Source organism: Bubalus kerabau, chromosome 11 (genome assembly GCF_029407905.1).
Source record: "Bubalus kerabau isolate K-KA32 ecotype Philippines breed swamp buffalo chromosome 11, PCC_UOA_SB_1v2, whole genome shotgun sequence".
Taxonomy (NCBI): domain Eukaryota; kingdom Metazoa; phylum Chordata; class Mammalia; order Artiodactyla; family Bovidae; genus Bubalus; species Bubalus kerabau.
In genome coordinates this window covers 98872265-98885739 of record NC_073634.1, presented here as the reverse complement: position 1 = coordinate 98885739, position 13475 = coordinate 98872265, and the positions used below count along the sequence as shown (strand labels likewise).

Below are 13475 nucleotides of genomic sequence, written 5' to 3'. Positions count from 1 at the left end.
CACAGTTTGAGAAGAGACCAGTTGTTCAGTTTTGATTTATTAGAAGAAAAATATGTACCATTATCTCTAAAGGTTATTAAAATTCTTCTCCCTTTTGTAACACATACCTGTATGAAGCTGGATTTTCTTTGTATACTTTAAACAGCATATCCCAACAGATTGGCTCTTCATTTCAGTTCAGTCGCTCAGTCGTGTCTGACTCTTTTCAACCCCATGAACTGCAGCACACCAGGCCTCCTTGTCCATCACCAACTCCTGGAATTTACTCAAACTCATGTCCATTGAGTTGGTGATGCCATCCAACCATCTCATCCTCTGTCGTCCCCTTCTCCTCCCACCTTCAGTTTTTCCCAGCATCAGGGTCTTTTCAAATGAGTCAGTTCTTCGCATCAGGTAGCCAAAGTATTGGAGTTTCAGCTTCACCATCAGTCCTTCCAGTGAATATTCAGAACTGAATATTCAGATTGGCTGTAGAGGCAGGCTGTGAGAACCCAAGCTGTGGTCTTTTTTTGCCAGGCGTTAAAGAGATTTGCAAAAATGTAAAACAGTGCCAGTCTTTTCATAAATTTGTTATGTTTTGCTTTGGGAGACAGTTTATTTTTCATTAAAAATATATGTATGTTGCTACTTGGTGAGTTATTGATTTTTTTTTAATTTAATTTTTTATTTTGGGGTATTGTTGATTTACAGTGTTATGTTAGTTTCAGATGTACAGCAAATTGATTCAGTTATACATACATGCATTCTTTTTCCATATAGGTTATTACAGAATATTGAGTAGAGTTCTCTGTGCTATACAGTAGGTCCTCACTGTTTATTTTATTTAAAGTAGTATGTATATGTTAATCCAAAACTCCTAATTCATCCCTCCCCGATTTTTAAAATGAATTTCAGTTCAGTTCAGTTCAGTCTCTCAGTCATGTCTGACTCTTTGTGACCCCATGAACCACAGCACGCCAGGCCTCCCTGTCCATCACCAACTCCCGGAGTTTACTCAGACCCATGTCCATTGAGTCAGTGATGCCATCCAACAATCTCATCCTCTGTCGTCCCCTTCTCCTCCCGCCTTCAATCTTTCCCAGCATCAGGGTCTTTTCAAATGAGTCAGCTCTTTGCATCAGATGGCCAAAGTATTGGAGTTTCAGCTTCAGCATCTGTCCTTCCAATGAACACTCAGGACTGATCTCTTTTAGGATGGACTGCTTGGCTGTCCTTGCAGTCCAAAGGACTCTCAGAAGTCTTCTCCAACACCACAGTTCAAACACATCAATTCTTCGGTGCTCAGCTTTCTTTATAGTCCAACTCTCACATCCGTACATGACTACTGGAAAAACCATAGCTTTGACTAGATGGACCTTTGTTGGCAATGTAATGTCTCTGCTTTTCAATATGCTGTCTAGGTTGGTTGTAACTTTCCTTCCAAGGAGTAAGCGTCTTTTAATTTCATGGCTGCAGTCACCATCTGCAGTGATTTTGGAGCCCCAAACAAATAAAGTCTGCCATTGTTTCCACTGTTTCCCCATCTATTTCCCATGAAGTGATGGGACCAGATGCTATGATTTTAGTTTTCTGAATATTGATTTTTAAGCCAACTTTTTCACTCTCTTTCACTTTCATCAAAAGGCTCTTTAGTTCTTCTTCGCTTTCTGCCATAAGGGTGGTGTCATCTGCATATTTGAGGTTTAAACATTAGCAAATGATCACTTTAAAATTCTAATATGGTTAATACTGATTCATATAGTGTAAAAACAAAAGCCTTTGAGGACCTGTAATTTTTAAGACTATGCTTGGGTCCTGAAACCAAAAAAATTAAAAACTACTGAGTTGGCCAACTATTTCCTTGCCTCTAATAATGGGGTAAAATCCACATCTCAGGATTCGTTTTGTTTTAAAATAAGAACACTAATAGAGTGTGTGTGATATGAAAAGCATACACTAGATGGTAGAAATTATTTGTGAAATAATGAGATGTGCTCCCAGTAATGTATGACAGTTATTTGTCTCCATATGTTTTTAGTAACTCTTTATTATATATATATTTTTAATTTTTTTAATTGAAGGATAATTGGTTTACAGAATTTTGTTGTTTTCTGTCAAACCTCAACCTGTCGGCCATAGGTATACATATATCCTCTCCCTTTTGAACTCCCCCCCTCATCTCCCTCCCCATCCCACTGCTCTAGGTTGATACAGAGCTCCTGTTTGAGTTTCTTAGCCATACAGCAAATTCCCATGGGTATCTTATTTTACATAGGGTACTGTAAGTTTCCATGTTACTCTCTCCATCCATCTCCCCCTTGCCTCCCTCCCCTCGCCCCCCCCTCACCCCCTCTCCTTCCCTCGCCCCCCCTTCCCCTCGCCTGCCTCCCCTTGCTGCCTCCCCTTGCCCCCCTCTCCTCCCCTCGCCCTCCCTTCCTCCCCTTGCCCCCGTCTCCTCCCCTCGCCCCTCCCCCGTCCCCCACTTACTCCCCCTCTCACCGCCCTCACCTCCCTCCCCTTGCTCCCCCTCGCCTCCCCTCACCCCTTCTCCTCCCCTCGCCCCCCCCCGCCTCCCCCCTGCCCCCCCTTCTCCCCTCGCCCCCCCTCACCCCTTCTCCTCCCCTCGCCCTCCCTCACCCCTCCTCGCCCCCACTGCCTCCCTCCCCTTGCCCCTCCTTGCCTCCCCTCACCCCCCCTCCCCAAGTCCACAGGTCTGTTCTCTAGGTCTGTTTCTCCACTGCTGCCCTGTTTAAGTAAATTCTTCAGTACCAGTTTTCTAGAGTCCATATATATGCATTAGAATACAATATTTATATTTCTCTTTCTGACTCACTGTAGTAACTCTTTATTATATTAAAGAATTTTGGAAAACACTTTTAAGTGTGGAGTAGGAACTATGGGTCCCTGAAGCAGAATTTTTGGTCATCCATTAAATATATATAAATTAAATGGTAACTTACAAAGCTTTTGTTCAAGAACATGTTGCTGCAGACATCCAGAGTAACGTCTAAGGACACTCACTCTTCTACAATACTTTTAAAGAAGCAGCTATTGGTGTGGAGAAAAGGGAACCCTCTTACACTGTTGGTGGGAATGCAAACTAGTACAGCCACTATGGAGAACAGTGTGGAGATTCCTTAAAAAACTGGAAATAGAACTGCCATATGACCCAGCAATCCCACTGCTGGGCATACACACCGAGGAAACCAGAATTGAAAGAGACACGTGTACCCCAGTGTTCATCGCAGCACTGTTTATAATAGCCAGGACATGGAAGCAACCTAGATGTCCATCAGCAGATGAATGGATAAGAAAGCTATGGTACATATACACAATGGAGTATTACTCAGCCATTAAAAAGAATATATTTGAATCAGTTCTAATGAGGTGGATGAAACTGGAGTCTATTATACAGAGTGAAGTAAGCCAGAAAGAAAAACACCAATACAGTATACTAACACATATATATGGAATTTAGAAAGATGGTAATGATAACCCTGTATGTGAGAGAGCAAAAGAGACACAGATGTATAAAACAGTCTTATGGACTCTGTGGGAGAGGGAGAAGGTGGGATGATTTGGGAGAATGGCATTGAAACATGTATAATATCATATGTAAAACAAATCACCAGTCCAGGTTTGATGCAGGATACAGGATGCTCCTCGGGGCTGGTGCACTGGGACGACCCAGAGGGATGGTATGGGGAGGGAGGTAGGAGGGGGGTTTAGGATGGGGAACACGTGTACACCCGTGGCGGATTCATGTTGATGTATGGCAAAACCAATACAATATGGTAAAGTAATTAGCCTCCAATTAAAATAAATAAATTTATATTGAATAAAAAAAAGCAGCTATTTTATAAAACTTTTAAATGTTTCCTTTCAGACTTGTGTGTACATACTCAATACTTTACAGAGTAAAATTGTATAGTTATAGGTGTAATTTTGTATTCTGTCGCACTTTGCTACATAATTTCCATTATAATCATTATTTATGACTATGTGAGGTCTGGGTCTTACTAATATTCCTCTATGTTGGTCATGAAGCTTGTTTCTTCTCTTATTAGAAATGGTGCTATGATGCATTTTGTTTATGTTACACACCTTTTTTTTTTTCCCTTTGAGGATATAGTCACAAAAGTGGAATTACTAGGCCAAAGTAAGACACACACACACGTGTGTGTGTGTGTGTATTACATATACACATACATACACCAAGTGTGTGTATAAACATATATACTTATTTTTTACGGCTTATATTGTGTGTGGTTGTTTATGCATATGTGATATACACATGTATACATATATATGAGGTGGGAAGTGAGAAGTAATATTACTACGTAAATTTTACTTTCAAATGTAAACAGTAGATGTGAAGGAAATTATTAATAGTAGTTGGTATAGTCAATACCTTTAATCCAAAATTCTTTTTCAGAAAAACTGTGATGATTTCTTTAGAAAATAAGATTAGGATAATCTAGTTGACTGAAGTTATCAAGCACACATTTTTGTCAGTTAAATTTTCAGGCAAATAGAGTAAGATGAAATATACTTTTTTTTTTTTTTTTTTTAAATATACTGATTATTGAGAAGACTCTCCACAGCTGTAGAGCCTAAGGGTACACATCTCTGAAAGCAGAGTATAAGAAGGTAGGTTGATCTGCTCTGTAGGACACGATGAAGTGTCATGTAAACTCATTCTTTGAAAGAAATTCTTATGCACTTGTTTCCTTAATGTTTGTCTCTTTAAAATAGATGCGGAATGTGGGACAAGATGATTGGGTTAGCTTCTCGACAGTTAGGTAACTGATACATGATTTCAAATTCTCTAGTGATAGATGGGGAGATGCATGAAAGAAATTTGAGGGGTTTGCCATGACACTGATGAGCTAGGAATGACTTTAGTGATAACCGAGAGCTTCATTTTTTTTAAGGCTTGGAAGCTGTGTGCCTGGTAGTTTAGTTTGCACTTTCTTTCTTTTTATGAATGTACATATTTGAAGTCTTAATTCACTGCTTCTTTACACAGTTTGGCCTCAGTTTCATATTTTACTCCTTCACAGGAATTTGTAATCAGCATATATTGCCTTTCTTTTATAGTTTTATGACCTTTGTGAACTATTCAGAACTGGAGGTCAGGTTCCTGACACAAACTACATATTTATGGTATGTAAACACCAGTGATAACAACTACTTATTTTATTTTACATTTTTTCACCTACTTATTTTAAATGGAGATCTGTCTTACTACATGTAGATAATACTTTCATTGCCATATGACAGTCACTATTTAAATATGTGAAAAAGTGATTCAATACTTTGCTACATTTTGCTGTGTCCTTTAGTTGAGAATAATTATTTTTGTAAACTGCTGTGTAGTTAGAACTGGATTGTAGCCTTCAGTAATGGTTAGGCAAAAACAAAAAAAAATAGCTTGGAACCTCAGGTTTAAATCATGAATTTTCAATTTACTGTTATTTTGTCATTTTTTTTGAGTATTCATTTTCATCTGTTATTAATTTGGATTGAAGAATATACACATTTACTATTAAGGTAGATACTTGCTTTCTTTTTGGAATAAAATGTTACTGTTTAATTTTTTTTGAGTCCTGTTAATTTCCTTCCTTCTGAAAATTTCTGGGTTACTTTCTTATTCTTTTAGCTGTTTTCCTATGGTCTAATATTGGCCCAAGTAAACATAAATGGGAAGTGTAGATAGTATGTCATTATATGCAGTTGTTAAATACAAAGCTGAGTGTAGAACACTGTTAGGATATTTGCTCTAAAAAAAAAAAAGAACTATTTTCAAATTGACAGCTCTTTTGATACAGTTAAAAAGATTTTTGAAATTTAAAGTTTTTTGATTCACACTTTTTTTTTTTACAAACGTTTATTAATGTAGGTAGTAGAGAATTGAAAAAATGGTGGTTTTATAGGGACAGTCCTTGAGAGAACTGCACAGCAGGTTGCTGTAAGCCTCCGGTAGCATAAAACTAGCACAAACATTTAGTAGGAATAGCTTACGTACTTCCATTTCAATTTTTTGTCAAAACCCAATTTCCAAATAATTCAGTGTGTGACTCTTCATTTTTGCTATTTTGTACTGTCTCTGAGTTTGTGCACTTTGGTATAATTTTTTAAAAATGTTGCTATTATATTGTTTGTAACTGTAAATTTTTACTTTACAGGGTGATTTTGTAGACCGAGGTTACTATAGTTTGGAGACCTTCACTTACCTTCTTGCACTAAAGGCTAAATGGCCTGATCGTATTACACTTTTGCGAGGAAATCATGAGAGTAGACAGATAACACAGGTGTATGGATTTTATGGTAAGATTTTCTGTTCTCTGACTGAATATTGTCTTACCTTCCTCTTTGGGGAAAAAAGGCCACATATGTCATGCGTGTGCTTTTAATAGTAAAATGAGAAAATACAGATAATCTTTTTCCACTCTCATTTTTAACTCCATTTTTTCCCTCAATCAGTTGAAAATCTGACTGCGTAGAGAGAACCATTCTATTTTTTCCTTTTTTTACTAAAGTATGTAGTTGATTTACAACATTAGTTTCAACTGTTCAACACAGTGATTCAATATTTTTATAGATTATACTCCTTTTAAAGTTATTATAAAATACTAGGTATATTGCCTGTGTTGTACAGTGTATCCTTGTAGCTTATTATTTTATACCTAGCAGTCTGAGAGAACCCTTTTTAACTTTTTGGTGTATGTCTTTCTAGATCAGTACCTCAAAATGCAGTCTTCAGTTTACCTCATTGGAATTATCTGGGGCACTTGTTAAAACTGTAGACTGCTGGGTGCTGCTGTAGATCGTTTGGGGTGGGGCCTTAGAATCTGCTGAAAAGGAGTGTTTTGCACACTCAGTATAAGAGCCTATTCTGTATACAGTGTGTGTTTGTATACATATCTGTGTATGTGTACAACACATCAAGCTAAAATGTGATCATACTTGGTTTTTTAATATTGTGGCCAGCTTTTTCACTTCATTAATGGTGTTTTCTTAGCTGCACTGTAATGCACTGTATGGATGCACTGTAAATCTGTGTACTTCCTCCAGAGGATACTGGAACTCAAGTCATTAAAAGCCAAATAGCTACTTCTATACAATTGTGTATGATTGAAAGCTTTTAAAAATGAGATTTGGAGCTCTTTGAAGGAGGTAGATAGAACTGTTGAGATATTAATATGAATTTTCTTTGAGCAAAGTTAAGGCACATATTGAGAGATTTAAAAATATTAATCTCATAACCATTTAGTTTTAGACTATATTTTGAATTATCTTCTGTCATTGTAAAGATAAATTGAACTCTCTTACTGCTCATTTTGTCAGCCATTCTCAGTTATTAAACTGAGAAATTTTGACAATTGATTGTTATTTATTTATTTATGGTCACCCTTTGTTTCTTGGGGGAACCTTAGTTCCCCAATCAGGGATTGAATCCAGGCCAGGCAGGGAAAGCCTGGAATCCTAACTATTAGGCCACCAGGGAACTCCCTGAGAATTTGTTACTTATATAACTTTCTTAATAGAAATTGAAAAGTTAGATGGCTAATATTTATCTCCTTTCTACAAGTTACTTTTTATTTACATTCTCAAAATGCCAAATACCATTTGGAATAAAACTGATTGATGCTTTTACAAAGTAATCACTATTTTGGATAACATATAATATGATGTTAGCTCAGTGAAAGCAGCTGACTGCAGCTGTCCAAGATTACTATTATGCATATACTTACACCCCAGAAATTGACCAGCATTATCACTGTAGGGCAAAAGGAGTAACAGGGGGAGAGGAAGGAGGACATTTTAATCATGATGCCTTGACTGCAGAAAATGACCAGCAGCACAGCATCTAGTACTGGATGTTTTTGATCCCAGGCTGTGCTCTAGTGCTCGTAGATGGTTTTGTTTAGTAAGATGAAGCCCATCTGCTCCTCAGGAGGAAGATAGATTTAGTCATCATGGAACTTAGTACTGATTTTAAAGTAAAAATGTCCACATATAGCTATTATCTTGGGCCTTCAGTTCATCCTGATAAACATGGTTGTAGTTAGCAGTTATTATGAACCAAGTGCTTTGCTTATGTGTCAGGGTGAAAAATTGACAAGTCGATTCCCTACTGGTAAACTGTGCTCAGTGTTAGAGATGTCTCCTGAGACGTTTACGTAAGGATCCTGCCCCACGTAAAGGTACAATTTAGAAAATTATGAGGGTTGACAGTACCCCACAGTATCATTTTCAAGTGTACTTAGGACAATAGTGATATGTGTTTGTTTGTTTGTTTGTTTTCAAAATTAAGGAAGAAACCAAAGAGCATAGCTTCCTTGGTATTAACTGAGAGAAGAGATTAATAAACTCTATTAACTGTTGTAGATAGCAGAGAGAATGTTCAGCTGAAAACATATAAGACCTAGTGATAACTACCAGGGTACTTACTAGAACTCAAGTGTGTAGTTGCACAATCTGCAGAAGATCTCAAGAGGCAACGTAGGCCTGAGAAATGTTGAAAAGGGGATTACCCATGTTCTTATGATTAAGGGTCCTCTAATGTGTTTGGTTATCCTGCTAGCATAAAGTAGTCACATTAAATATGTCACTGTGTTTGATGGAATTGCCCAGAATTTTTTAAAAGTTTATTTATTTAACCACACCATGTGGCCTGTAGGACCCAGTTCTCTGACCAGGGATCAAAACTGCACCCTTAGCAGTGAAAACAAGGAGTCCTGACCACCAGGGAACTACTCCCAGTATTAATGATAAGACAAAAACATTTGCTCTGGGTTATGTGAAATTGATATTTAGCTCTTCTTGATTATAGCATTTGACCAATAATTTCAGCTGCTCCTTAGGGCCACTTTTGGAATGAAAAGTAGGACCACTTTCCTAGACCGGTTATCTACTAGTCTCCTGACTCCATGGAGGATCTACCAGGGCTAAATATGTGTCATAACTTGCCATCCTAGTTGAAGCACAAGTTCTCTTGTCCTAGTGTTAGATATGTCCTTTCTTTATTTTATTTCATTTATTTACTTTTTGGCCGCGCCTCACAGCTTGCAGGATCCCCAACCAGGGCTTGAACCCAGGCCACAGCAGTGAAAACACTGAGTCCTAACCACTGGATCTCCAGGGAACTCCCTTGTATTCTTTATTTTTATCAGCATATTCAGAACTTCATTAATGAGAACTCTGTTTCTCTCATAGATGAGTGCCAAACCAAATATGGAAATGCTAATGCCTGGAGATACTGTACCAAAGTTTTTGACATGCTCACAGTAGCAGCTGTAAGTTTATGTAAATCTTTTAAAAAGCTTAAGTATTTTTCTGCCAGTAACACTTTGCATATGTTTATCTAATTGCCATCTCAATTATATTGATATCATTAGCACTCATTGATGAATTTAGGTATGACTGAGTTTATTGTTATATATTCAACTCTTTCTTATCTTTTTTTGCTAGTTAATAGATGAGCAGATTTTGTGTGTTCATGGTGGTTTATCTCCTGATATCAAAACACTGGATCAAATTCGAACCATTGAACGGAATCAGGAAATTCCCCATAAAGGAGCATTTTGTGATCTGGTTTGGTCAGATCCTGAAGATGTGGATACTTGGGCAATCAGTCCCCGAGGAGCAGGCTGGCTTTTTGGCGCAAAGGTCACAAATGAGGTAAAGCCAACATTTTTGTAAAAGTGGTTTGTTGGTTGCTAATGGCATATGTAAAGAACTATGGTTGATATAGATACCAAACTTCTAGTCTAGTTTACTGAAACTGTGGTGCCTGTGGTTGTCTGGTTTATCATATGTCTTTCCTTAAGGTTAAATGAGATCATGTAATAAAAGCACCTCCTTTAGCATCCGCTGGTACTATGTGTAAAATAAATTTTCCTTTTCTTTCAAACAGTGCAAGTAATGAGATAACAAGGGCAAGATAGGCAACTTTTTAATATGTATTTCTAGGTGTATATATATATTTTTTAATTGAGATATAATTGACATTTAACATTGTATTAGTTATGTATACAAAATAATGATTTGCTATGTGTGTTTATTGTGAATAGGCAGATTGTTTGAGGTTCAACTATTTTCATTTAAAAATACACACACATACACAGGGTGAAGTAATCCAGCATAGTGCATGGAGTCAGAGAGCTAGATTTATCCTGTCTGAGCCTCTGTTTCTTTCAGTTGCAAGAGAAGGATAATAAATCTCTTTCCAAATTTTTTAAGAGCCATACTGAAGCCTCAGTAAATGATCGAAATTGATAGTAATATGTGTGTGTGCTCAGTCGTGTCCTACTCTTTGCAACCCCAACCCCATGGACTATAGCTTGTCAGGCTCCTCTGTCCATGGGATTTCCCAGACAAGAATACTGGAGTGGGTTGCCATTTTCCTCCTCCAGGGCATCTTCCTGATCCCATGTCTCTTGTGTCTCCTGCATTGGCAGGCAGATTCTTTGCCACTAGCGCCACCTGGGATGCAGACTGATAGTAATATATTTATTATTAAACCATAAAAAACTTTGCTTCATATATGATTGTACTTACAGAATGCTTTTCTTTCAGAAATTTGTGTCTAATTATGTGATTATTTCTATAATTCAGGCCAAAGTGGCTAACTTATGGAAGTTAGTGGGGAATAACAGTAAAATGGGTTCTGTAATCATGAGAGCTTTAGTAGATACAGGATTTATACTTTATTTAAATGCTTATTTTCTTATATATGTAGGTTGATTTATTAAAAAATGTGCTGGCTACTTAACAGAACCTTTCTAAATTGCAGTTTGTTCATATCAACAACCTAAAACTCATCTGCAGAGCACATCAATTAGTGCATGAAGGCTATAAATTTATGTTTGATGAGAAGCTGGTAACAGTATGGTCTGCTCCTAATTACTGCTATCGTTGTGGAAATATTGCTTCAATCATGGTCTTCAAAGATGTAAATACAAGAGAACCAAAGTTATTCCGGGCAGTTCCAGATTCAGAACGTGTTATTCCTCCCAGAACGACGACGCCGTATTTCCTTTGAGGCCTTCGCCCCATCCTGCTGACCCATTTTTCTGTCCTCTTCTTACCCCAACTTTTGTGTATTACCCTCTACAATATACTTTTTATTGAGCACTTTGCTGCTGAAATGCTGCCTCTTGCCTTTTTTTTTTAATTTTAAATTATCTAAATTTATTGTTTGTTATGGTGTCTATAGCAATGTTTTTCTATCAGTTTTCTCCCCCATCCCATCCCCGCCTTGGACTCATTTGAGAAGACTTGAGAAATGTCTTAATACTCACACTGCTGCATGTAGCTCTTGCTTATTTACCGGTCTGAGGGAAACAGAATGTGTTTCCTTTTTTAAAAAGCCAATTGACAGAACAGACTACTCTGAAATACTCTTCCTTTTGTATTATTCAGTCTTTTGTTTTAGTTTGGTAAGTTTTAAGAAATTTCAGCAGCAAAGTTGTTATCCAGTGGGCACGATGGACTGCAAATGACTCGAGTTATGTATACCGTCCCAGCTGTAAACTCATTGTCCTTTGTTGGATGATATTTTAAATGGATATAAAATAAATTGGTCTAAAGGGCTGCCCTTTGTTGTGTTTTTAAATTTTAGTTTTAAAACTGCTATAGCTTATGACTTTGTACATTAAGATAATTGTATTGATCTTTTTCCAGATTCCTTGTATTTTTTAATAAAGTAATCCTAAATAAAACTCAGATAGGTTAAAGTGTTAGAAATTTTAAACAGCATACGTTGTTAGCTTATAAAGTTATTCTTTCTTTTTTCCTAATCAGAGTTCTTGACCCTTTGGCTATTAAGTTTAAAACTTCAACTGAAATTCAGTACTATTTATTTTTAAAAAATCACTAAACTGTGCCTAAATAAATAACTGCCATATTAATGTTTTGGTTTATATCCTCTCTAGTAATAGAAAAACATTTAATACTTGTAATGCCGATATGTTCATTTGATACCAGTTGAGTAGAATGTGATCAATCCAGTTTACAGTCTCTCATGAGTATCATTAAGTAAAATATATGTACTTTTCAATGGGAATCATTCTTTTCTTGCTGTAACACTTGACCTTAACTTTTAGAAAGTGTTCATTTTTTAACTGCAACTGGAAAGGTTGAAAAGTCAGGACTCTTGTATTTGTGGACTGTAATCTGAAGCAGATTTTTTAAAGTGTAGAAAAAAAACCCAAATTGTCCTTTTTGTAAAGGTCTGTGATACCATGTTTTGGCTTTGTGCGAGTAATTTGAATATCCAAAGGGTTGTGATGATTAGTTCTTGATATGCAACTGTCCGCCTAATAAGGACAAGTGTTCCAGTGTCTCTTATGACTTTGGTCATAAATGATACTAGAATTAACCATTTTGTGAAATAGTTGGTATCCGTTTACTACTATAATTAATTTTTTGTCATTCCAGGAAATCTTTGTGAAGCCAGCCAATTAATAAAGCACTTTAGCATCTGTTCAGGTAGTTTTGAAAACCAACTTTTTCCCATTCAGGATAAGAACTTCCAGGTTACCTAAAAATGCAATAAAAATCTTTATAGTCTAAGCTTCTTGGCACATAATTTTTCATCAGGGCTTTTCCTTTATTAAATGAGCACAATACTGTTTTAATTTTGACCCCCTTAACCACACAGCTCCTTGTATAGTTTTTAACTGTACAGCTGCAAGAAAGAAGTGACTAACACATTTGCTGCAAACACTTGAACTGTTGGGTCAGTAGCTTTGTGTTACTGCCCTGACCCCAGTGTAATTCAGGGGGAAAGGTATTTTTTATCTTACAGGGATATGTAGCTATGTATTTTACTAATTGTGAAACACTGGAAATTAATGATGCAGACAACTTGGTGTGGTCTTGGAATAGCTCTCTGCAGTATTTTTTTTTTTTTCTGTTACCATAAATTGTATTTAAGTGCTTGCTCTCATCTGCTTTTAAGTTGTACCAATAAAATCAGTAGCCCTCAGCCCTTCACATTTGACACTGCTTAGCTTAGATTGATGTAGTTGTTTTAGTTATCCGTGTAATGTGACTTTTATTTTTAAGTCATGGTGTACTGCATTTGTTTGTCACTAGTTGGGCATGTGCCAATATTTCTGTCCATTCCTTAACTGCCATCTCTGTTTTGCCTGATTTTTTTCTCTTCAACTGAATAATGGCTTTTTGCATGAAAAAAAGTTTTTAATATTAGACATGTAAAGGGAAGAGAGAGTGAATGTATTGGACTTTGTAAGCCTAAAAGGAATATTTGGATCCCTCTAATAAAAAGGGCTATGTACTATTTAGAGTAATCATGTGGTGGAAAATACTTGCAAGTCACAGATTTGTAGGCAGGAGGCTCTGTTACTCCCTGTGTCTAGGCTGAATGTAAAATCCCTTATGTTGTATTAATGGGGGTAATAACTATTTTTATTTGCCGATGATATACTTGGTTTCTAATAAAATGTCCTAGGCTCTAGTGAGAA

General features: G+C 36.8%; 1 protein-coding gene across 4 annotated transcripts in view; it reads left to right on the top strand.

The window, feature by feature from the left end:
• Window positions 1–13475, top strand: part of PPP6C (protein phosphatase 6 catalytic subunit) — a 43589-nt gene extending 30114 nt beyond the window's left edge. The window contains exons 3-7 of one of the 4 annotated variants that reach the window (XM_055541129.1): window positions 5080–5145; window positions 6168–6309; window positions 9202–9281; window positions 9457–9666; window positions 10781–13475. In XM_055541129.1, coding sequence (XP_055397104.1) covers window positions 5080–5145; window positions 6168–6309; window positions 9202–9281; window positions 9457–9666; window positions 10781–11029 — 747 coding nt within the window. In that variant the 3' untranslated portion in view covers window positions 11030–13475. Of the gene's footprint in view, window positions 1–5079; window positions 5146–6167; window positions 6310–9201; window positions 9282–9456; window positions 9667–10762 lie in introns of all 4 variants that reach the window. The other 3 variants (XM_055541128.1, XM_055541131.1, XM_055541130.1) reach the window with 3 other exon arrangements.